Source organism: Phialemonium atrogriseum, assembly GCF_030411735.1.
Source record: "Phialemonium atrogriseum strain 8032-3 unplaced genomic scaffold QBC33scaffold_38, whole genome shotgun sequence".
Taxonomy (NCBI): domain Eukaryota; kingdom Fungi; phylum Ascomycota; class Sordariomycetes; order Cephalothecales; family Cephalothecaceae; genus Phialemonium; species Phialemonium atrogriseum.
Genome location: NW_026848175.1, coordinates 220,100 through 242,254, shown reverse-complemented (window position 1 = coordinate 242,254; position 22,155 = coordinate 220,100). Strand labels below are relative to the sequence as shown.

General features: G+C 57.4%; 7 protein-coding genes across 7 annotated transcripts in view; 1 reads left to right on the top strand and 6 right to left on the bottom strand.

Annotated features, from left to right (window-relative positions):
* Positions 1-639: 639 nt before the first annotated feature.
* Positions 640-3,191, bottom strand: QBC33DRAFT_460744 (peptidase S41 family protein; the record flags this gene model as incomplete). Its single annotated transcript, XM_060425007.1, has 4 exons — positions 640-1,629; positions 1,705-2,477; positions 2,547-2,942; positions 3,026-3,191. The coding sequence occupies 4 exons, from the start codon at positions 3,189-3,191 to the stop codon at positions 640-642; spliced, it is 2,325 nt and encodes a 774-aa protein (XP_060278979.1).
* Positions 3,192-5,178: 1,987 nt separating this feature from the next.
* QBC33DRAFT_551448 (uncharacterized protein) lies at positions 5,179-6,106 on the bottom strand. The gene has a single exon (XM_060429183.1). It carries the CDS (start codon positions 6,038-6,040, stop codon positions 5,636-5,638), a length of 405 nt encoding a protein of 134 aa, XP_060278978.1. The 5' UTR covers positions 6,041-6,106; the 3' UTR covers positions 5,179-5,635.
* A 990-nt stretch (positions 6,107-7,096) lies between these two features.
* QBC33DRAFT_257191 (uncharacterized protein) lies at positions 7,097-9,040 on the bottom strand. Its single transcript, XM_060423071.1, has 3 exons — positions 8,718-9,040; positions 8,397-8,666; positions 7,097-8,330 (listed from the first exon to the last, which is right to left on the bottom strand). Exons 1-3 carry the CDS (start codon positions 8,871-8,873, stop codon positions 7,257-7,259), a joined length of 1,500 nt encoding a protein of 499 aa, XP_060278977.1. The 5' UTR covers positions 8,874-9,040; the 3' UTR covers positions 7,097-7,256.
* A 144-nt stretch (positions 9,041-9,184) lies between these two features.
* QBC33DRAFT_481025 (multidrug resistance protein 1, 2, 3) lies at positions 9,185-13,701 on the top strand. The gene is made up of 5 exons (XM_060425343.1): positions 9,185-9,668; positions 9,731-11,035; positions 11,091-13,052; positions 13,120-13,235; positions 13,294-13,701. Exons 1-5 carry the CDS (start codon positions 9,447-9,449, stop codon positions 13,538-13,540), a joined length of 3,852 nt encoding a protein of 1,283 aa, XP_060278976.1. The 5' UTR covers positions 9,185-9,446; the 3' UTR covers positions 13,541-13,701.
* A 518-nt stretch (positions 13,702-14,219) lies between these two features.
* Positions 14,220-17,411, bottom strand: QBC33DRAFT_460878 (trehalose-phosphatase; the record flags this gene model as incomplete). The annotated part of the gene is made up of 3 exons (XM_060425012.1): positions 14,220-14,815; positions 14,896-16,831; positions 16,923-17,411. 3 exons carry the CDS (start codon positions 17,409-17,411, stop codon positions 14,220-14,222), a joined length of 3,021 nt encoding a protein of 1,006 aa, XP_060278975.1.
* A 1,080-nt stretch (positions 17,412-18,491) lies between these two features.
* On the bottom strand, positions 18,492-19,564 carry QBC33DRAFT_551429 (Mss4-like protein). Its single transcript, XM_060429182.1, has 2 exons — positions 19,192-19,564; positions 18,492-19,127 (listed from the first exon to the last, which is right to left on the bottom strand). The coding sequence occupies exons 1-2, from the start codon at positions 19,405-19,407 to the stop codon at positions 18,738-18,740; spliced, it is 606 nt and encodes a 201-aa protein (XP_060278974.1). The 5' UTR covers positions 19,408-19,564; the 3' UTR covers positions 18,492-18,737.
* A 7-nt stretch (positions 19,565-19,571) lies between these two features.
* Positions 19,572-22,155, bottom strand: part of QBC33DRAFT_551424 (uncharacterized protein) — a 3,256-nt gene continuing 672 nt past the window's right edge. The window contains exons 2-3 of the mRNA XM_060429181.1: positions 21,253-22,046; positions 19,572-21,179 (exon numbers count right to left, since the gene is read on the bottom strand). Of these exons, the coding sequence (XP_060278973.1) occupies positions 20,027-21,179; positions 21,253-22,046 (1,947 nt within the window). The 3' untranslated portion in view covers positions 19,572-20,026. The remainder of the gene's footprint in view (positions 21,180-21,252; positions 22,047-22,155) is intronic.

Genomic DNA, 22,155 nt, shown 5'->3' with positions numbered 1-22,155 from the left:
TGTGGTTAGGAAATATGTGGGATTGCAAGGATCGGATCTCGGCCAGGTGCATGATATGACGTATTGTACGCCACGCCCACTTCCTCCGACTTATGCCTTATAAAGCCAACGAACAGCGCCAAACAACCTAGAACATCCATTCTAAACATTCGACTAAGTCAAGTACCAACCTTACGCCATCCAATGGCAACATAAGATAATAACCAGGCTGTAATCAATTATTAGGAATGTCTTCCTCTGCTGCAATCCCAACGTCCACCTTCGTGGTTGAAAGCGCTGTTATCTGTGACGGCCAGAAGCTGGTAGGGAAGGAAGGGAAATGAGTCGGCCGGGCGGGTTGTCAGGAGGCATGGGTTGCACCCCGTGTGGGGGCCTCGGGCAGGGGCCGGGGACCACCTCGGTCGGGCAGGGGGGCCCTCGGGGACCACCTCGGTCAGGGACTCTTGGCAACCGAAGACAGGTCCCGCCACGGGGTCCACCGCTCGGAAACCGAACGGAGGCTGGAAACTCAATCCACAGCGAGGACCGCCGGGACCTCTTCGCGGCTGTCGCCTACAGATCACGATCCCAAAAACACCGATACCACCAAATCAAATTTGGGCTTCACCTGGAACAGCACACACATTCCAGACCCGTCTCCTAAATCATATATACCACGACCACCAACGCCGCCACAACAACAGACAAACCCACACCCGGCGTCACCGACGCCCCAGCCGAAAAATCAACAGGCGCCCTGAACCGCGGATCAACCCCGCCAGCCGTGCCATTAACAGCAACGCGACTCCCCTCCACACAGAACTGCGCCGGGTCCCCCCAGACCGCATCGACAGCACGCCTCCACACAGCCCCGGGCCCACGGACCATCTCCGCCGTGTAGAAGAACCGGCAATTCGCAGCCTGGTACAGGAACTGCAGCGGCGTCTCGGCGTCGTGGGCCGAAAACGCATTCTTCCCATTGACGGACCCGGGATTCGTCGCCGTCGCCGCCCGCGCCAGCGCGTACCCCTCCGCCAGCTCCGCCAGCTCGGACGACATGTTAGACGAGGAGGAGCCGTTGGAAAGGGTCACGGCGGCGCTGGCGGCGGCCCCGATCTCCAGCATGGGGAACACCTGGGCGCCCTCGACGCCCGCGACGGACTGCATCGGGCCCGCCGTGGGGCGCCCGCCCACGACGACGCTGGCGACGCCGAGCTGCATGATCAGAAGGTAGGCGAAGAGCGTGCACGTCGAGCCGCAGGTGCCGTCGGTGAGGAGGAGGACGTCGGCGGGGCGGAAGACGGCCGGGGGAGGGTCGGAGCGGTTGCCCGTTCCCGTGAGGTTGAAGTCGGCGGAGGTGTCGTTCAGCGGGGTTTGTTGGTAGGCTGTGAAGCGGTCGCCGCGGAGGGATACCGGCGAGAGGATCTCGTCTATGGTGGTTAGTTGGGCGCCGTTGGGGGCGAAGACACCGCCTGGTACGAGGTTGCTGACGACGGAGCTCTGGCTTAGTATTGCGAGGGCTTGCTGCTGCTCGCGGGTTGCGTTTTGGGCGACCTCGTCGGGGAGGTTGTTGATGATCCGGGCTAGGTCCTCGACGCTGCTTGTGAGTCGGATGTTGTCTGCTTGGAAGGGTACTACGTCCGGGAAGAGCTGTTGGCGTGGAATATGGTAAGCAGTGGGTTCTTATTGCTACCATCCAAATAGGAGGTCTTTTGCTGGACCTACCTGTGCAAAGAGATCGTAGCCTGCAATGACAAAGCCGCCACCGTTGGCCGTGACGTCGATGACGAGCCGTTTCTTGTTCGCCTGCTTACACCGCAGTAGAAAGTTGCCCACCGTATCTTGGAAGTTGGTCAGAAAGGTGAGAGAATCGAAGTCTCCCGAGGGGGCAAAAGCCGAGATCGCCAGTACGGCCACATCGTCATAGCCCGTGCCGTTCAGGAAGTATCCAGAGGTCACGTTGGCGCCGTTGTCCCGAACAACTGGTAACGGATATCCGGCAATGGTGGGAGCGGGAGGTGCTAGGGCGGTATTTGTTGCCGAAGACGGAGGAGCGATGGTCGTTGGCGACGGGGTTGCAGACCCCGTCATGGTTGTGGCCGTTTCCACTACAGCGGCAGCAAATGCTTTAGCTACCGCTGACGGATCAGGATTACAGAACTTGTTGTAGTAGTCCTCCCCTGATCTGACGCCCGCAAAATCCACCGTTTTCCGGACCAACGCAATGCTGTCCTCGGCCTTTTCTTGGCCGTTATCGTAGGTGAGAGTTATGCTGGGGCCCTGGAAGAAGAGCGAGGCGGCGATGATTGGAAGTGCGTTTGGGCTGGCATACGACTGGAACTGCGAGTTCCATTGGGAGTCAGGGTCCTGATATATGCCATACTTGAGATTGACCTGGCCGAGGAATGTGGCTGCGTCCTGGCCGTTGATCTTGGTGATGGCCGGTGGGAAGGTCCCATTTCTGCGAGGAGGCGACGTCGAATTCCCTACCAGATCGGCTATGAAGAGTTAGAACTCTTGTCTCTCCTTACTGACCAGCCAGACGACAGCCCATTTCTCCGACTCACAGTAGTGATACAGCTTTGGCAGCTCCTTGCCGTCTCGTGAGACCGAGACGAGGTCCGCTACGAGGTTGTTCCGGAAAATGAAAGTCTTGAAAACGTCCGGTCGATACGCGAAATGGCCGTCGTGGGCCGCAGATATCAGCTCCACAATGGAGAGCTGGAAGTCGTATTCGCTGGCAAACCCACCTGCCACTGCTGTTGCCGAGATGTTATTTAGGCCACCTAGAATGTCCACTGCAGGGAGCATATATGAGGGCGGGGGTTCCTTCAGCCATGCCAGTGTGCTCTGCCACCCGGCGAAGGCTTTCAGGCTCGTGATCAGTTTCCGCGCCGGTTCGGGCTTGTTCGGGACAGATTGTAGGCATTGGTGGGCAAGGGTGGCAGCGATAGACGGCGTAGCTGATTATCGTGGTATTATGTTGAGTCAGAATATGATACCATGGCCATTGAGCGACCCCTATGGCCTCTAGAATTTGACAAACCTGTAGGACTCTGAGCCAGGAAGGATGCAGTCGCCTGGGAAACTTGGGCGCAGGCATTTGGCACCGTCCCAGTGGTATTTGATGGTATTGTTGTGTTTGAGCCAGAGGCCTGTGGTGCTGGCAATGCAGATACAGCAGCAATGCCAAAGAAGACGAGAGGCAGCATCGTTGTCGTCGTGGAGGTCACCGAGACCATCTCGATTTACACGGAGTCACAGTCACGGGCAACCAGGCCGGATGTGCAGCTCGAGGGAAAAAAGAGAATCTGCGCCATCCATTGCCACCATCCATTCTATTTATGAATTATCCAAGAACCCAGCAGTTTGGGTCCCCAAGCGGGAACTCAAGTGCCTGATCGTTCCTTGTGAAACGGACATGGTCTAGTGCCTTAATGCGCCGATTGAGCCTCACGCTTTGACAGCGATTGCGGCGATCTTCCCGTCCAATTGTCATCGTGCATCCATTCTCCAACCAGGGCTGAGCATGATCTCATAGCGTCCATGCCGCCGTGCCCCTCCCCCTGCCGGAACTGGAAGCAAGCCAAGGCGCCGCAGATCTTGAGGCTAAGCCTTGTTCAGATTCCTTCCAAGCCAAACTCCTCCCCGACGGGCCCCACTTAGTGGGGCCGGGTTCGAGATCGTTCTTCAACAGACCTGTTGGAACATTAGCATCTATCCACGCGCATTGACATTGAAACTTCGAGCTTTCGTCGAGCCTTGCGGATAGGTTGCTGGAACGGGGAGTGCGGCTCCGTCGAGCAATATATCAAAGCAGATGTAGAAGGTAACCGCATCGCAGCAATAATTAGACGAAAGGGGGCGACTCAATTTACCATCTGTCCGCTGAGGGCTAGAGTTCTGGTAGTGGGAAGGCATTCTCCTTGGACTTACTGGGCAGGCAACGAAAAATATCGAATCGGTCATGCATACGCAATATGTACACTCGAGCCAGGCTTGCGTTAACAGTGCAGAAGGCCGACTCGTCCGCCCGTCAACTGAACTGATATCCCATGAATCCCCCTAAATCTTCACATCCCATGTCCAGCATTTCCGCCCCCAAGTCCCCTTCATTCCCAAGGTATGTCGGATACGCCTTCATCGGGAAGGCCCGAGCCCACCACGATGGGGGTGCCATTTAGCAGAGATCGCAACACTCAAGGCAGCACTCGCACGTCTCGCCGCAGAGCCAGCAGCAGCACAGCGTGGCCAAACTATATATGAGGGGAGCGGGTGCGAGCAGTTAGTCTCCCGAGCATGTGATCGAAACAAAGAGACGGAGGGGTTCGGGGCCGTTCGGGGAGGCGTCGGTAGTACGTACCAACCATAGAGGCATCCGTGGGTCTTCTCCTGCGGGGGCGGCACCTGCTGCTGCGGAATGTACTGAGCCTGCGGTGGCGGGAAGTTCTGGTTAACGGCCGCGCGGCGAATCGTGAAGTAACCACGGGTGATGTAGCAAAATAAAATAAAATGGTATGGAATGGAATGGGAAAGAAAAAAGTACCGCGGAGGGGGGCTATATTCAACGTACCGGCGGTTGCTGCCCGTAAGGTTCACCGTATCTGGCAAGGAATAACGCGTCAGCTCAGAAAGGAGAGGGGCGCCCTTTTTTTCCCCCACGATGGCTTCGGCGGGTGTTGGCGGACTTACCCTCCTTGGGGGGGATACCCTTGGGGAGGTCCCTGCGGGTATCCACCCTGGTATGGCTGTTGCTGGTACGGAGGTTGTTGCTGGTAAGACATGGCTGGCTAGATTGTCGGTTTGATGATTTAACGTCAAGACGCAAATGTTTTCGTTTTCGTTCCCCGAGGCGATTGATGTTGTTTCTTCACTGCTGGGGAAGGAGAGAAGGTGGTTTGGAGCGAGGACCCTTTTTAAATTTCGAGGCCCGACAATTGTCAATTCCCGCCAAGCTGCTTGGCGGTAGTGTAACCGATGTTAATGGCTGCGAGCCGTCCCTTTCTTCCTTGGCTTTGTGGCTGAATCGGTCGCCTTGATTGGCTGGGAGCATCTGGAAAAAGAACAGCGCCAACGGGAAGGACGGGAAGGTCGGGATGTGGGCCCTCTGTGTGCTGGCATGCCTTCTGGTTTGCACAAAGCCATTGTACAGGGTCCCATTTTCGTATGTGCAAAGTCAGGTGTCGTCTATTCCCGTCATTTCCTAACAACCGAGTTCCTTCCGGCATGCACGAATCCCGAATCCTTCGATATAAATGGACTCACTCAAGCTGCACATTTCCCCCATTCCCGTTGGACCTTGGACCTGGCGGCTACTCGAAACAAGCCTAAACCCTTCAATGGCGCTTGTGATAAACTGCCAGCTGCTTGTCCAAAATCTAACCACCTTCCAATTTCATTTTTCTCGAACTTCCGGCAGGCAACAGAAACTGCTTGGCGCCACCCCTCCTCATGTCCGAACTCACGCCCGACTCCCGATCGACCCAGATCCGACGATGGCCCATGCGCCGAGAGAGCCAACTTGCCTTGGAGCGCCCATGCAAGGAGTACCAGCATCTTCTCCGCCATGATTGCCCCAAGAGGTGTCATTTAATCTGCTTCTCGATCAAGGTTTTCGAATCTCGTATCTAGATTGATGAAGAATCCGTGAAAAAGATTATGTTGTACCTGTACCATCCACGCCCAGCGTCAGTAATAGGTATAGGGTCAGGCCCATCCGCAAGCCGGCTGGCGAAGCCACGAGAAAGCAGCAAACATTGTGATGCTTGCGAGGTTGATGGTCTGGATGCTGTCCCCCGTCAACCTCCAACTTCCTGCTTGAAGGTGTCCCAAGGTACATCCTGCAAAGTGGCGTAATCTTCCTAACGTATCCAGCCGCTCGTAGGTGGAGTTTCCCTGTCAGGGCTTGAAGGTAATGGAAGTTTAGCCCGAATGGGCAGCCTTCAGCTTCCGCCCATTCGATGATGCCGACCCAGTGGCAGGATGTCTCGTCGACCATGATATTGCCGGCGCCAAAGTCTCGGTGGAGAAGCACCATCGGCAAGAACAGAATGGCATCCATTGTTCCGATACAATTCTGGATGATGGGATGGAAACCATCTGGCAGCGCAGAGAGCAAAAGCTGTAGCACTTTAACATATGTCTGGCCTAGGTGGCTGTAATATGCTGAGCTATCCTCTTGGGGTCTTCCCATGGGAGGGCAAAGAAGCTGTAGAAGGCTTAGGCAAAATATATATTTCATAGAAATTAGCCAGAAGGTTAACCTACCGTACTAATCTATCATTTGGTTCTTGCGCCAGACAAGGTTCTCTTGCGAGTTCTTGGGAAAGCCCCGTGCCAAGATAAAGTCCACGTGAGTGATGCTCTGTATACGACTCATCAAGGAACTATAAAGGGGTTCTTTCCCGTCAATGTCGTCGTCCCCTACCTTGCCTTCGAACGAGACCTTTTGCGCCAGGTCTCCGTCAATCTTTTGCGCCAGTGTGGAAGTCTCGGTTTTGTGCTACTGTCTCACGTACCGAGGGTCGCACATCCCCTGTGACAGAGGGACGAGCGGCCTGGTTGGAGCTTCAGAGTGCGGACTTCAGCGGATGTTTGTTTGTGGCGGGGCATCTGAATTTAGTTTACTCACTGCCCTGGTGCAATAGACACGAGGGAGACAGTCTGTGTGAAGCAGCAGCATTGAAATCTATAGTTTGGCAACCCTCCATCAAGTTAAAAATACAGTATTCTATCTTTGTCATATTCTGCTGAATCAACCTTTGGAACTAGGTACGTGAACATAAAACGAACTGTTTCTCCAGACAATAACTAACACATCTTTTCCACCAGCAACATAATATGCACCTTCAGCTAACTCTACGTTTTCTAGGCAGAGAAAGAAGAAGGGATCGTTTAAATCCCTTGTCAGTGAACAGCTGTGAAGCTCGAATACGTCATGGCGACGCATCTGGAGCATCTAACTCTTAACTCTCTGAATAGCGTCTGAAGCTGTTCTTGTCTCTGGAGAGTTGTTAGAAGCGAGTATGAGTTTGGTTCGAGGTGAGAAGACTTGAAGAGAAAGAGTTGAAGTGTGGGAGGACGGGTAGTGGTAAATTATCGAGGTCTCATGCAAAAAAAAGAAAACGTTTGGCCATGCAGGTTATCTCTCCAGCTAGATACCTTGAAAAAAAATTTAACGGCGATTCATTGCTTAACTTACACGCATTGCATTGTATGCATAGTATATTGGCAGATTAGTGTTGAAATGCCCACATTCCCACAACCATGTCTTTACCTCATCGCCTCAAACAAACATCCAGTCCCCGACGCTTCAGTTCCTGCAGTATCAACCCCTCGAGCACGTGGCTCCGCTCCCTCGCCCACCACGACTCCCGGGAGGTGAGCAGAACGCGAGCCGCCCGGTAGAAGTGAAACAGCACGACGAGCGCCCGCGCGTCGCCGGCACGGGCGAGGCCGAGGAACGGCCCGCTTAGCAGGATGGGGAAGGAGAAGAAGAAGCGCTCAAAGTCGGGTTGCATCGGCGCTGCTGCGGTCGCGTCGCCGGGCGATGGCGGTGGGGGAAAGCATAGGATGACTGCGAGGCTGCGGGCCGCGCGCTCGTAGGCTTCGCGCGGGGTCCTGGGGAAGGGAGGTCTCTGAGAGGAGGGGGAGACGCTGCGGGGGGTGGTGGAGACGCTGCGGAGGGTGGTGGTGGCGTCTGTGTTGGGATCAGGGGACGGCGTGGCTGAGGGATCGATGCCCATGATGACCTCTCTGGCCCTCAGCATGTCAGCGACTTCCGGATGGGAACTATACAGCGCCACCATTTCCTGGCAATGATATGTGCTCTTCTCGGGGATTCCCGAGGAGTCGGCTGCTTCGTCGTCCGCCTCCTCGCTCCCGTAACGAGGGTCGTCCCACAGACGCATAAAGAGCGACACAAGCTCGTCAGGATTCCCTCCCCTTTGCCGAACCGCATCCTCCATCCGCACTCTAGGCCGATAGAGGGCGACCGACACAAACACGCTCCGGGCGCTGAGGAAAAGGGGCAGGGCCTCGAAGAAGATGTGCTGGACCCCTGGGCTGAGCAGGAAGAGCTGGTCCTGAGAGAGATCCAGGCCATGCAGGCCAGAGCGCTGGTCTTCGAGAAAACCGAGGTTGCACCAAGACAGGTAATGCATCAAGATGGCCGTGCCCATTAGCGCGTCGCAGTTTTCCGGTGTTATGGGCCGCGAGAGGTTTTCGCGGAAGAGCTGGGCGGACTTGGCGAGAAGGCGGAGAGCAGCGCGTGAGTAGCGATGTGTTCCCGGCCGCAGTATGGACAAATGTGTTGCAGCCAGGCTGAGGATTGTACACATGATATACGGTTCCTGCGAGTCATTGTTAGTTGCCGCTGAACCGCGAGACTGAGTGGAATGGAGTTGGGGGCGTCGTACGTGGAACGCTTGTCGAAGTAGCAGCGGCCAGACCTGGGGGAACGAAAGGGTATCTTTAAGTTCGGTCTGAAAGTGATGGAACAGCTCCATATGGAGAAGGTTAATCTGCGTGTCGTCCTCAGTTCCGGGGTCCAAGCTGGGATTGGAAGGGTTGGGACGGGTCCGAATAGCTGGGTCCCCGGCGTAGGCTGTTTTCAGATGCACGCATTTCTCCTTTCTCCTTGCACAATTGGAGCACGGAAAGCACTCATCGCACTTGAGCCATCGAATCTGTCGTCAGCTGTGTTACGGCATCAACTGCGGTCTGAAAAATTTGCCTGCCTTGACTCTCCGTTGCTTGCAAGCGATACAGCCCAGTCGACTTTTCTGGTGCCGGCGCTTCTTACGGCCCTTGCCAGCACCATCGTTGGCATCCAAACCGGGGATCTCACTAGCCACGAAGATCATGGGTGCTTCGGGACTTGAGTCGTGTTCCATGTCGTCCTGTTTCAATCTGTGATATCTCGCATAGCGAAATGGGAACGAGACGGGAGGGTGGGGACTGTCTTAAATGAGTCGCGGGTGTCGTCCACAGGGCTGGGTGAATAATTACGTGTTTGCTTGAGGTAATGCGGGCTTTGCATTGTGCCGTGACCAAAGCTGCGAGGGGACGACAATGACGACGGGAAGACCGGCCAATCACATGCTCCGAATCTCCAGCTCGTTCCCATTCGGGAACGAGACGACGCCTAGGCCCCCTGGCGGCCAATTAGATCCTCAGGATGAACCCAGGTATCGCATGCCATCAACGTCGAGATGCCACTGATGCCGTTTTGTCGTCAGCTCGTACCTCGTGTCATTTGGGAGCTCATTAGCGTGGGAGTCTTGATCCTCCATTATTAGGTGGATATATAAGGTAACGTTGGCCATCATGTTGTCTCTCTACCGGCCTCTCCCTCTCCCTCTGCTCGACGCAAAGCAGGGTTCATTACCACCAGGTTCAGCGCAATATTCCCCTCGTTTCCTTTTGAGTTGGCTCATATCACATCACACAACACCATACTGTCAATCATGACGCGAGACGCCGAGAAGGCTGCCGGGGATGAACCGGATCCCAATCCTCTGGGACTTGACGAAGCGGAAATCAAGCTCCTCGACAGCCAGGTAGAAATCCTTCCGAGCAAGGCCGGATATATGGCCATCTACCGCTATGCCAATCGGTTCGATCTTCTTGTCATGGCGGCATGTGCTTTGGTGGCCATTGTGGCGGGCTCGACCATGCCCCTGATGACGGTATATTATCACACAATCCTCTTCTCTTAGCATTACCTCGAGTTGAGTTGACATTGTGCTAGGTCGTGTTCGGCTCCCTAACTGGAAAGTTTACCGATTTCACGACGAATCCTGCAGGAGCAGAAGTGTTTGTGAATCATGTCCACCGTCTGGTCCTGTATTTCGTCTACCTTGGTCCGACTTTCCTGCAAACCGCCTTTTCTCATTCGGCCGTTTGCTTTCTCGCTAACCTCTGCGTAGGAATTGCCTCGTTCCTTGCTATTAGCCTGCACGTCCTTGGCTTCACTTGGACTGCGCAGCGTATCTCAAAGCGCATGCGAGTTGCCTATCTAGAGGCCGTCTTGCGCCAGGATGTCGCCTTCTTCGACAACCTTGGCGCCGGCGAGATCGCCACACGCATCACGGCTAACATGAACGTCGTCCAAGATGGCATCTCCCAGAAGGTTGGCCTGACAATTTCGGGCGTGGGTTCTCTCTTCGCCGCCGAGATCATTGCCTTCATCACCTCTTGGCGGCTGGCCCTCGTCATGTTGTGTCTACCTGTGCTGATCACGGCATGGATGGGCGTTATTGGGGGCCGGATGAAGCTAGCCCAGACCGGCTCCATCAACGCGTACGCTTCGAGTTCTATCCTAGTCGACGAAGTCATATCGTCAATTCGCAGTGTCATCGCGTACGGTTCCCAGCACCGGTTCGCAAAAAGGTACGACGCGTCACTCGTCAAGCCAATGAAGCTGGACTTCGTCGCCAAGGCCCTCATGGGCACCCTCATCGGTGGCATGATGTGGTTCATGCTCGGCGCGTTTGCCCTCTCCTGCTGGGCTGGGTCACGCTTCATGGCAAACGGTGACGCGACCGTGTCCCAGGTCGTCACAGTGCTCCTTGCATCGGCGATTGCTGGGGTAGCCTTCGGCACGGTCGCGCCGCACTTGCAGGCTTTTGGTGCCGCTGGCGCTGCGGCCAACCAGATTTTTGCTGTCCTCGACCGAAAACCGACGACTCCGTTGGGTTGTGGGAAACGTCTGGATAAGGTGGATGGCCACGTCAGGTTCGACAAGGTCAAGCTTGTCTATCCATCCCGGCGACACCAGCTTGTGTTCGAGGAGTTCAGCTTGGATATACCGGCTGGGAAGACTACCGCCATCGTAGGGCCGTCGGGCTCGGGAAAGTCGAGTCTTTTCTCGTTGCTGGAACGATTCTACTCCCCACTTCGCGGACAGATATTGCTCGACGGACACAACATCCAAGACTTGAATCTTCAGTGGCTTCGATCTCAGGTCAAGGTCGTTTCTCAAGAGAGCTTCTTGTTCAACACCACCGTGTTCGAGAACATCGCTTATGGGCTGATCGAATCTGACCACGGATCGGTCTGTTAACTTGGACTTTTTTGTGCATCTGGGTTTCAATCTAACACACATACAGGCCGATGATACCACGAAAACCAAGCTCGTGGAAGAAGCAGCGAGGATCGCGAACGCACATGCCTTTATATCAGAGCTTCCGAATGGGTATCAAACCTCTGTTGGAGAGGGTGGCAGCCTCCTGAGCGGCGGCCAGCGGCAAAGGATCGCAATTGCTCGTGCAGTCGTGTCAAACCCAAAGATCCTCCTCCTAGACGAACCCACTGCATCGTTGGACACCAAATCAGAAAGCGCAATACAGGCGGGTCTAGAAGCCGCATCAGCTGGAAGGACCACCATCGTGATCGCACATCGTCTCTCCACCGTCAGGGATGCCGACAAGATTGTCGTCGTCGAGCACGGCAGGATTAAAGAGCAGGGCACCCACGATGACCTTCTCGCGAGGGGGGGCGCCTACGCATCCCTTGTCGCCGACCAGACGCTCCATTCCGGTGCTGGCGGAGACGTCGCTGAAAAGACACACGATCCAGATTCAGGAAGCGAGACAGGCGATGCCACTGCCCCAAAGGAGTTCAATACCAAGGAAACCGCCACGGAGGCGTCACAAAAGCCCACCCGCACATCCCGCTACGAGCTCTTCAAGTTCCTCTGGAAGCTCAACAAGCCAGAGCAGGCCTACCTAATAGCCGGCTTCATCGGCAGCATGTTCAGCGGCCTCGCCTACCCCATGACAGCAATCCTCTTCAGCAACCTCGTCCTCGCCCTGACCGACCCAACCCTGACCCTCGGCAACCACACCGTCCCCTTCTGGTCCGGCATGCAATTCCTCCTCGCCTGCACCATCTTCGCCACCAGCCTAGCCCAGCACATCCCCCTCGCCCACGCCTCCTCCCGCCTCGTCTCCCGCGCCCGCACCACCGCCTTCGCCGCCCTCCTCCGCCAGGACGCCGCCTTCTTCGCCGACCCGGCCAACGCCCCCGCCTCCCTCGCCGCCCTGCTCTCCCACCACGCAGACCGCCTCAACGGCCTGAGCGGCGCCGTCCTGGCCGCCGCCCTCGCCGCCGCCTCCGCCGTCGTCGCCGGCCTCGCCGTAGCCGTCGCGTCCGGCTGGCGCCTCGGCCTCGTCGCCGCCTCCACCATGCCCCTCGTCGTCGTCACGGGCTACGCCCGCATGCGCGTCCTGTCCGACCTCGAGCGCCGCAACCTGGGCGCCGGCGGCGGCGCCGCGGGCGTCGTCTCCGAGGCCGTGCGAGGGATCCGCGCCGTCGCGGCGCTGGGCATCGCCGACGCCGTGGTGGGCAGGTATGCCGGCCGGTTGCGCGACGAGACCCGCTCGGGGCTGGTGCCCGCCGCCGGGCTGGCTGCGCTGTATGGGTTTAGTCAGTCCGTGGGGCTGTTCTGCTCGGCGCTGGTGTTCTGGTATGGCGGGGTGAGGTTGATGCCCGGTGGGGAGTACACGGTGCGGGAGTTCCTGGTGTGCTTTGTCGCTACTACGTATAGCGCCCAGGCCGCCGGGAGCATCTTCTCGTTCGCGCCTGACTTGGCTGGTGCGCAGGAGGCGGCGAGTCGGCTGAAGGCGTTGGTTGAGACGGTTCCTGGGATTGATGCCGAGGCGGAGGTGGGTGAGGCGGCGGGGGGGATTAAGGGGAATGTGGGGTTGCGGGACGTGGACTTTGCGTATCCGTCGAGGGCGGATCGGGGCGGGCAGCTGGTGCTCAAGAAGGCGACACTCAAGGCCGACGTGGGCAGGTTTGTAGCCATCGTCGGCGCGAGCGGCAGCGGCAAGAGTACCGTCTTAGGGATGCTGGAGCGGTTCTACGATCCACTTTCCGGACAGGTCTTAGCCGATGGATTGGATATACGCCGCTATCGTCTCCAGCAGTACCGCAAGCAGATTGCGCTGGTCGAGCAGGATGCCGTCCTCTTCGGCGGGACCATCCGGGACAACATCATCAGTGACGAGGATGCGGAGCTGCCGGCCATCGAGCAGGCATGCCGGGAGGCAAATATATGGGAGTTTGTGGTATGGTTTGCCCATCCCAGAGAGCCATTTCTGAGAAGGGGTGCGGTTCGGCTGACTGAGCTACAAGCAATCTCTGCCCGACGGGCTCAACACACTGGTGGGATCTCGAGGCAGCCAGGTTTCCGGAGGCCAGAGGCAGCGACTGGCCATTGCCCGAGCCCTGCTGCGTAATCCAAATATTCTGTAAGCAGACAACCCCCGTCAGACCACACGTACAGCAACACTAACCGGAAGACACCAGCCTGCTCGACGAAGCGACCTCCTCGCTCGACTCCAAGTCAGAGGCCGTGGTGCAGCAAGCACTCAACGCGGCGTCCGTGGGGCGAACCACGATAGCCATCGCCCACCGGCTGAGCACCATCGCCGACGCGGACTGCATCTACGTCTTCGAGGATGGCGCGGTTGTCGAGGAGGGGAACCACCAGGAGTTGATGGCCATGAAGGGGAAGTACTGGGAATACGTGGGGATGCAAAGCCTTGCGAGATAAATGCTGTCTGCGAGTAGATCGGAACCTCTTCGGGGTGGAGGAAAAGGGGGAAATAGCTAATCGCGGACTCTTTGGACACTTGGGTGTAAGTATAAATGTGGATAGTTTCTAACTCTACTCTACCTGCTCGTAATGAGGCGTCAATGAGACGCAATTGGCAGTCCAAAACATGGTTCACAGTATAGCAGTACAAGCTTGCGAGGTTGGGGACGGTATATGGTTCCTTGCCTGGTGTTTCATTCGTGATTAATCACCTGGTCAAGCACATCTGAACACGAACCAGCGGGAACAAGCAAGGAGCCTCGAGTTACAACTCAGGTGTATAACCCTGTTCGAAAAATAGACAAGACTGAAGCCAGGAAGGCTAATTAAACAAGTGGAAGTACAATGTGGACAACCCCATTGGGTCTGGTTACGCTGCATAGGTCTGGCATCAATAGCACGACCCGCGCTGCAGACTCAACGATCCTTGCCTGTCGGCCAAATCATGCTAAACCGTGTCACACCACGCTATGTCTATAGGTCAAACCCTCCCCAATGCCTACTGATGCCTGCTGATTTGTGCTCTATAGCCTGCTCGCCACCCCACCGGGGCCGCCGTCGATTAGTGGCGGAGGAAGGCACTTGCTCCCTGACCATTTGCAGTTTGCCCCGAACAATCAATCTGTGACTTCGTCAATCACTTCGGAATGTGGCCCTCGACGGCGCTCAAGGCCCCGAGGTTGACCTCGCCCATGCTTAGCACGCCGCCACTCACAGCGCCGCCACCGCCGCTTCCGACGTTGGCCAGGAGGGCCACGCACTCGACGACGTCCTCGGGCTCGAGGAGGTGCCACCTCGCCAGGGTAACCTTCGTACTGGCACCCACGGTGACGGTGAAGCACGCCTCGGCATCGATGGCGGATGGGCTGTCCGACGGCGTCGAGAGCCCGTTGAGGGCGCGGAACATGTCCTCGTCCGTGAAATCGTCGCCCATACAGAGGGCGAATCCGGCCCCCTTAGTGGTGGTGCTATCTCCCCGGGTTGGAGAGCCGGCCGCCTGCTCCATGTCCGACAAATAGGTGGCCATGAGTCTCTTGACAATCTCGCCCTTGTTGATGAATGTGGGGCGGACCTCGAGGTTGGCCTTACCCGTCATGACATCGACGCCCCATTTCCGAGTGACATTCCGCTCCAGTTCTGTCTGGCATTCGCGCGACATGTGGAGACCCTGCTCGGGATCGGCAAGACGGTAATGCCAGGTCAAGGCGCATCGCTTGCGTTCGATAAACGAGCCTGTTTCGAGAACATATGTCAGGAGACTATAGCGAAGAAGGAAAGCATGCACATGCGTGGGGTTAAGGGGTAAAACTCACCAGGGACCTTGTCCGTGTACTTCTGGAACACATCCATCACCTCGGATTGCCAGTTCAGGTCGAGTTTCTCCACGAGGTTCTCCCACTCAGTGCTCCCGGGCTCGCGTAGGAAGCTGCCATGCTCGGCACTGAAACCCAGCTCTCTGATATGGCCAAGATGCTGGTTCAGGAACTCCTGGTCGCGTCCCGAGATGATCCAGACGGCGTTGCGATGGTCAGCCGCTAGGGTCTTAAGCGTGTGGATGACTCGCTCCGAGGGGATGGCCGCACTAGGCTCCCGCACGATCGGCGTCAAGGTACCGTCGTAGTCGAACATGAAGAGACGCTTCTCTGCAGCACGGTACTGCCGGAGCATGGCTGCACGATCGAGGAGCGGCGTCGCAACGATGTTGCTGCTATTTCCGAGGACCTGGATTAGACGGCGCACAAAGGCCGAGATCCAGACCTTGACGTTGCGCGTCGTGACGTGGGCATTCAGGTTCCGCTGCATGGCGTGGCGCGCCTCGTCCGACATCGTCAGGGCGTTATTGATCTGAGCCGCCACGCCGGACAGATCCCAGGGGTTGATATGGATTGCGTCCTTGAGGGAGCCGGCCGTCCCGCTGAATTCCGAGAGTATCAGGGGCCCCGCGGCCTCGCGCTGGCAAATGATGTACTCGAGCGAGGTCGTGTTCATGCCGTCTCGGACAGACGTTATAAGGCCGATATCGCCAGCCCGAAGGAGCGCGAAATACTCGGTCTGGTTGAGGTACTGCGGATAGTGCTGCACGGGCGAGAAGCCGAGAGAGCCATACATGCCGTTGATCTTCATGACGAGCTCATTGACGCGGCTGGCAATCTTGTTGTCCGGATCTTCCTGCTCTGCCTCTATGCTCGTGGGCGAGGTGACCTGGATCAGGACCACCTTCTCGCGCCATTCGGGGTACCTCTCCAAGAAGCGCTCAAATGCCTCGAGCTTCTGGGCAACACCTCGAACACTATCCAACCGGTCGCGGCCCACGATGACCTTGAGGCCGCTGTACAGCTTCTTGAGTGCCTCGGCCTTCTCGTTGACCTCGTCGCTGTATGCCAGTTTCTCGACCTTTGTGGCGTCGATGCCGATGGGAAAGACACCGACCTGGACCCGAGTGCCGTACGAGTCCACGCCCGTCGCGTCTGACGGGAAGCCCAGGACTCGCGTGCAGCAGCTGGAGAAGTGGCGAGAGTAGCTGTAGCTCTGGAACCCCACTAGCGTCGATCCCAACACGCCCTCGAGGATCTCCTTACGGCGCGACAGGCAGCGCAGGAATTCGCTGCTGGGGAAAGGCGAGTGTAGGAAGAAGGCTATGTACATGTGGGGCGCCCGCTGGCGGAGCATGCTGGGGAGCAGCATCAGGTAGTAGTCGTGGACAATGACGATGTCGCCTGGTTTGTAGACTTCGAGGATCTTATTGGCAAACTTTTGGTTCATCCGGTAGTAGTCGGCCCACTGTGTTCGTTCCTTGCGGCCGTCCGTCGGCTCGTGTTGCTTGTAGTGGAGGAGCGTATAGAGCTCGTGCTCGGCATACCGCCTCCATCTCGTCTGGTCCCTGAGGGTCACTCCGGGTGGGCCCTCCTCGTCGTCCGCCAGCCAGACGGGAACCATCCTGATTCTCTTATCATTTGCCAGTTGGTGCTCCAGCCGCTGCTGGTCCTCTCGGGGAATCCACAATCCGTCGACATGGGGGGTGGAGGGGGCCGGGCGCACGCCATCGATTGGGACTGGTGCGGAGAGCACATTGAGGGAGGAGAGCCCGAGAGTTGTGGAAGGAGGCGTCTTCGGCGGTGACGGGAGATCCGGTACCTCCTCGATCTCGCCGGTCCAAGCAACAACCGTGTGGTTCCAGGGGGTATCGTCGGAGGAAAGGTAGGAGAAAGAGTCGAAGAGGGCGGATTGACCGCGGCGAGGCTTCAGTTCCTGTGGGGAGAATATATGTGTCAGTCAACCCGGCCACTAAGCATGTTGCTGCCCTGATCCAAATCCCGGTGGGGGGCCTAGAGCTACTCACCCAATCGGCTCCCTTGTGATACTTGAGCGAGTGAGGAATGTTGAAAGTAGCAGAAATAATATTCCCACTCAATGCAAGGCTCTGGTTGGCGGCCATAATCTCTGAGAGGGACTCGGTATCACCTGCAGCTCCCAGGCTCGTGCGCTGCAGGATATCATCATCCGACTCGACACCAGCAGGGAGCTGTGGAGCCTGGCTCGGACTCTGAGGAGCTGGGGCACTTGAACCAGCCAAAGAAGGAATGCCGTGCTGAGCTTGCAGAGGATCACTTGCGCTGCTCATGTCCTTGCGCCCCTTCTTAGCTGCCTCACCCGGGTCGTAAGGCTGGGGGCCGATGTCAGGAGTGACAGGAACATTTGTGACCGACTCCCGGAGCGGAGGAGGGAGAGAGGACTCTGATTGATGTTGAATTGACGGCCGGTCATCCAGACCTTGCTGCTGCGGCTGCTCTTGAGGACGGTCTCCTGTCGCTGCTGTTTTCTTCTCCATAATGGCTGACGTCGGATTGCTAAGAATGGCGGGGGAGGGGCTGTCAGCCGCAGGGATTCTGCAAGACGAGCACTCGGAACAAATGCGAAGGATCGGGGATTGGGAGAAGAGCTTATGAGATTCCAGAGGAATGCAGACAAACGAAATCAAAGAATAGGTAGGTACCACAGGGCGGAAGTGCGATGGGACGAGGACGAAAGTATGAAGAGAAGGGAGGAGCAAGTGACGGTCAGCGAGTTGCCCAGGACGAAGCGTGGCAGCCACTTGGCGGCAGGGTTCTAGGCCTGTTGAAGGTGGGGCAATCTCGAAATAGTTGGGCGCAAACAATACCTGGCAATTAGTACCTGTGAGCCGCTTGTTGCTGGCCGCAATCCCGTAATCCCGCAATCTCGCGAGAGAAAGGTGCTGGTGGCGAGTGATGTGTTCTTTGAGGTTGTGTCGAATTTACAGTCTCTCCACAGCTGTGTCACTGTGAGAAAAGCCAGGTGTCGGTTGTATCACGATCAAAACCAGGGCTTTGCACGAAAACATCTTGTTGCTGGTTGGTGCGTTCAGATCTGATCTCGAGGCGTCTGCCATGTGACACAGGGCAGGAACACTGGGAGCTTTGACATCTCCCTGACGTAATGGCTGTTGTGTTTTTTTTTTTACTTTCTAATTGTTCCTTGGCTAGACCAACCCCCCCTCCCCCCCCCAATTGCCCCACCCTTGGATGGATCAGGGGAATGGAATGGAAGAGGAGCAGAGTTGGGCCAGATCTTGCGCCAGACAAGATGCAGCGTCATATCAGGCTGAATCAAGGTTCCCTTAACACAACGGCGGGGGGCTGCCGAAGAATGCAAGATGCAAGAATAGAGCCGAGCCGCGACACTCAATGCCCGATCCCCCGAGAGTTGAGCCATTTTCGATTTCCTGCCCTACTGTTCCTTCCTCTGCTTGTCGCCTCTCGCCGATGACCGCGCCGGACCAAATCGTAACTCGACCCGCAACTGCGACCGTATTTCTCCGAAGTGCGGTGCTGCATCATGCACGCAATTGCATGCAAGTCGAGGGGGCACACATGGTCTGGAATTGAGGCGCTTCCACGGGCTCGGCGTTCGCCCTCACGTTGCCAACAAGGGCTCTTCGATTGGTTCTGAGCTACTGATCGATAATTAACCAGTCATTCCATCTCGACGAGGCGAGGATCGCTCTTCCTCGCCTGATATCCAGTTCATATGTAGGCCATTTAACATGCATGATATTTGCTTTCCGATTGACTCGGGGTTTTTCTTATTTCTTCCCCAACTGATCTGATCCTTTCCACGGGGCGTCGACCTCGCCGAACTACAACTTCTCACCACCATCTACATCATCGACTTCCTTTATCTCCTCCCCGTTATCGTCCACTAACGCGCTCTGGCCATCCAAGCCCCTGAATTTCTTCAAGCCATCGCCTTTCAAGTCAACCACGCGCTGGGAATAGAAGATGTGGCATTGCGCCTTGAACGCCTCCCTGCCCTCCTCGGTGTCGATGCCTTCGATCAGCGTGGGGAACAGCAGAATCATGTTCCGCCCTTCGTCCATGATCGGGGTCCGGCAGTAGGAACACTGTACCTTGCAGGGCAGGTGGTGTGTCCTTGACATCGAACTCGAGTCGTACCACCCCAGATCGTCATGCCCGTTGGTGAAGTTTATGTCCTCCTTGTGGAAGATGGCAGCCCATTGGAAAGGGGCCTGTACAACGTATGGGTGTCAGTCAGCCTTGCCCAGTCCAGTGATCCAGTGGCAGGAAACCAACCCCGTGGAGCCGCTGGCAGGTCCTGCAATGGCAGTACTTGCTCGCCAGCGGCCTGTCTCTGCTCAGTTGATACTGGATCCTCCCACAATGGCACTGCCCCTTCCACCTGGCCTCGAACCCGTCGCCGTTATCGTGGACCTGGTAGGGAGCCCTGTACTTCCATTGCTCGCCTTCCCCCTGCGCTGTTGAGCTCACTTGATCCCCCTGGGCCGCCATCGGTTCTGCGTGTAGTTGGGTGAGGTCATGTGAATAAAGGGTATGTGCATGCGTGGCATTAGTATGGATTGTATATCGAGCGTGTTGGAGACTACGACGGAGAAAAAAGCGGGGAAGAACCCGCCATGCGCGTCACGAAGCCAGAAGAGCCCCACGGACGAACTCTCATTTATGATTGACGTCACCGCGAGCCTTGCTAGATCAAGTCGCCAACATGCATGTTTCGGCAAGTCTCCAGGCGAGGTAGGAATCGGGGCCGATGCAGGCAAACATTGTTATTGCCTCTCTATCTACCGACACTATTTTTGAGTACCTTATGACGCCGTTGAATCTGCAACTCGAGAAAATAACGTCGCCCGTCTGCTTCATCACACCGTTTCCCCGTTGGGCAGACTGGTCTCCTTGTCCGGCACCTAGGCCCGAACGGAGCAAGATTGGGACATCGACCGAGAGACAACGACGGCGGTGAGGACGAGAGGAAGACAAATGTAGACCACCAAAATAAGAAAATGTGACCCAATATTATCGTAATAGTAATGCTTGTTCAGCAATAAACGGAGGATAATTCGCCGCCCATGCTGGCGGCACCTCTGCAAACCACGAGGCAAGTCAGGAGGTTTCATATGCCCAAGAACCCTCCGTGCTGCATAAGCCGCAGCTGGAACTCCCGAAGGTCCGCCCAGCTGCGCAGCTCATCCTCCTCGTCCTGCGGCGTCATGGCGCCCCCTCCCCCGGACATGGCCCCGCCGAACTGCCCGCCGTGCCTGCCCGTCCCGGGCCCCGTCTTCTCGAGCCGCATGAGGATGCCGACGAAGCCGTGCAGGTACTCGTCCGCCTTGACGGCGACGGGGCCCTTGCGCTCGGGCGCGTCGTTGAGGAGCGTCGACGCCACCTGCCGGATCTTGGTGATGACCGATGCCCCGTTGGGCTCCAGGTTCCGCTGCGGGATCGACGTGAGCACCTCGACCAGGTTGTGCACGATGTGCTCCCGCTCTGACGTCATGGCCCCGTCCACGGGGTCCGATTGCTCCGCCGCCGCGTGCACAGCCGCCGCCGCCGCCGCGACTGCGTCCTTGTTGCCCTGGTGATCGTCCGCAGAGCCAAAACCGCCGTTGACGCCGCCGCCGCCCGCGTAGACCGCCTGGTTGCGCGAGTGCTCCCGGTGGACGTCGCGGAGGTTGAGGTAGCGCTCGACGTAGTACGAGCGTGTGGCCAGCTGGGACGCGTAGATGTTGGCCTTCTGGATCTCGTACTGTAAGAGTCTGCGGCGCATGGGGTGCGCCACGATGACGTGCCTGATGTCGTTGGGAGGCTGCGCCGCCGGGAAGGCTGGCGGCTGGTATTGGTAGCCGGGGGCGTCGTCGAACATGTCGGACGAAGGAGCGGGAAACGCGTTGGGGGTACCCGTGCTGGATGAGGAAGGACCACCGCCTTGCGGTGTGGAAGTCTCCAGGGTCAGCTCCCGAGGCAGGTCATCCATGACTTGCTTGGCGGCCTGCAGGCAGTCGACGAGCATGTTCTTCTGGTCTGGCCAGGGGAGAGATGTAATGCCGTACGACAGCTCAACACTAACCAAGCCATTCATCGTCATGTAGATCTTGATGGCCTGGTTGAACCCGGTCAGAAGCGAGATCGTCCCCTCTGGCTGGCCGAGAATTTGATGCTGCAGGATATACTGGTCATCCACCTCTGCGGGAAACTCGGGGTAGGGGTCGCTCGGCGTTGGTGGGGGGAGAGCTATCTCTGTGTGTGTTCCAAGCTGGGAAACAGAACTACAGGTTGACCACGGATCAGCATGCCATGTGCTTCTCGGGTAACACAACACCAGGGTGGGGGATGTCTTACCGAATACCCAGAAACATAACCCAAAAGATACGTTTCCCAATCTGGTCTTTGACATGGTCAAACCCCGGGCCACGATAAGTGACATGAAACATGGAAGAGCCCACGTCAGGGGGTCGGTGATAGCCCAGCTCCCGAATGAAGTTCATGGTCTCGGCCATGAATCTGCGACAAATCTTGTAATGCATGGTGTAGGCAGCAGCCACTCCCAGGAAATAACTCGTAGCAGCATCGTAGACTGTGACCTCGTCCTTGCTTGTGAACAGAGGACCCCGCGCTTCGAGAGCCACGAGACGGCACCTCTCTATCATGGTGATTGCACGGGGGAAAAGGTTGCCGCTGTGCTGTTTCTTGAGGTGGAGCCTCGCCGTCCGAGGGAACGAGGCCACCAGGAAGCCGATCATGCTCGCGAGCAGGGCCAGGAACTCGCAGCTAGTGCGGTCTTCTCGGTTCCGGAACGACTCTCGGAAGGTGGGCTCGTGTGGGAACGGGGTAAGCGGGTGGATGTAGGTGAAGAAGTCGTCCACCAGGAGCTCTAGAACCGGCCACGGGGCGATCAGCTCGGCATCCAGCGCGCTCCCGATCACGGCAGACCCGGGATTCGCAGCGATGGAGATCAGGGTGCTTGCAGCAGTGTGGGGTGACGGGCCCAGGTTCGGTTCCAGTCTTGGTCGCTTGGCTGCCTTCGCGGCTTCGGCGTGCTTATTCGGTGGGCCACGCCGTTTCATTTCTCGATTGAAGGTGCACTCGACTTTCAGGTCGAGGCACTGGCGGCAGGGAGGACCGGACTCGTCACACTACGGGGGGGGGGGGGGGGGGGGGGGGGGGGGGGGGGGCCCGGTAGCTCGCAACTCCCCCCACACCCGGCCGGGGGGCTTGGGTGTCTGGGCTCCATAAAGGGGAGGA

What these genes read in the sequence shown, in the direction of transcription:
- QBC33DRAFT_481025 (XM_060425343.1), top strand. Translation starts at nt 9,447, where the DNA reads ATGACGCGAGACGCCGAGAAGGCTGCCGGGGATGAACCGGATCCCAAT. An exon ending in TCGAATCTGACCACGGATCG is followed by an intron (nt 11,036 to 11,090) that starts GTCTGTTAACTT and finishes ACACACATACAG; the next exon opens with GCCGATGATACCACGAAAAC. An exon ending in CTGCGTAATCCAAATATTCT is followed by an intron (nt 13,236 to 13,293) that starts GTAAGCAGACAA and finishes GGAAGACACCAG; the next exon opens with CCTGCTCGACGAAGCGACCT.
- QBC33DRAFT_257191 (XM_060423071.1), bottom strand. Translation starts at nt 8,873, where the DNA reads ATGGAACACGACTCAAGTCCCGAAGCACCCATGATCTTCGTGGCTAGT. An exon ending in GCAAGCAACGGAGAGTCAAG is followed by an intron (nt 8,667 to 8,717) that starts GCAGGCAAATTT and finishes AGCTGACGACAG; the next exon opens with ATTCGATGGCTCAAGTGCGA. An exon ending in TACTTCGACAAGCGTTCCAC is followed by an intron (nt 8,331 to 8,396) that starts GTACGACGCCCC and finishes AATGACTCGCAG; the next exon opens with GAACCGTATATCATGTGTAC.
- QBC33DRAFT_551429 (XM_060429182.1), bottom strand. Translation starts at nt 19,407, where the DNA reads ATGGCGGCCCAGGGGGATCAAGTGAGCTCAACAGCGCAGGGGGAAGGC. An exon ending in CCTGCCAGCGGCTCCACGGG is followed by an intron (nt 19,128 to 19,191) that starts GTTGGTTTCCTG and finishes TACGTTGTACAG; the next exon opens with GCCCCTTTCCAATGGGCTGC.
- QBC33DRAFT_551448 (XM_060429183.1), bottom strand. Translation starts at nt 6,040, where the DNA reads ATGGATGCCATTCTGTTCTTGCCGATGGTGCTTCTCCACCGAGACTTT.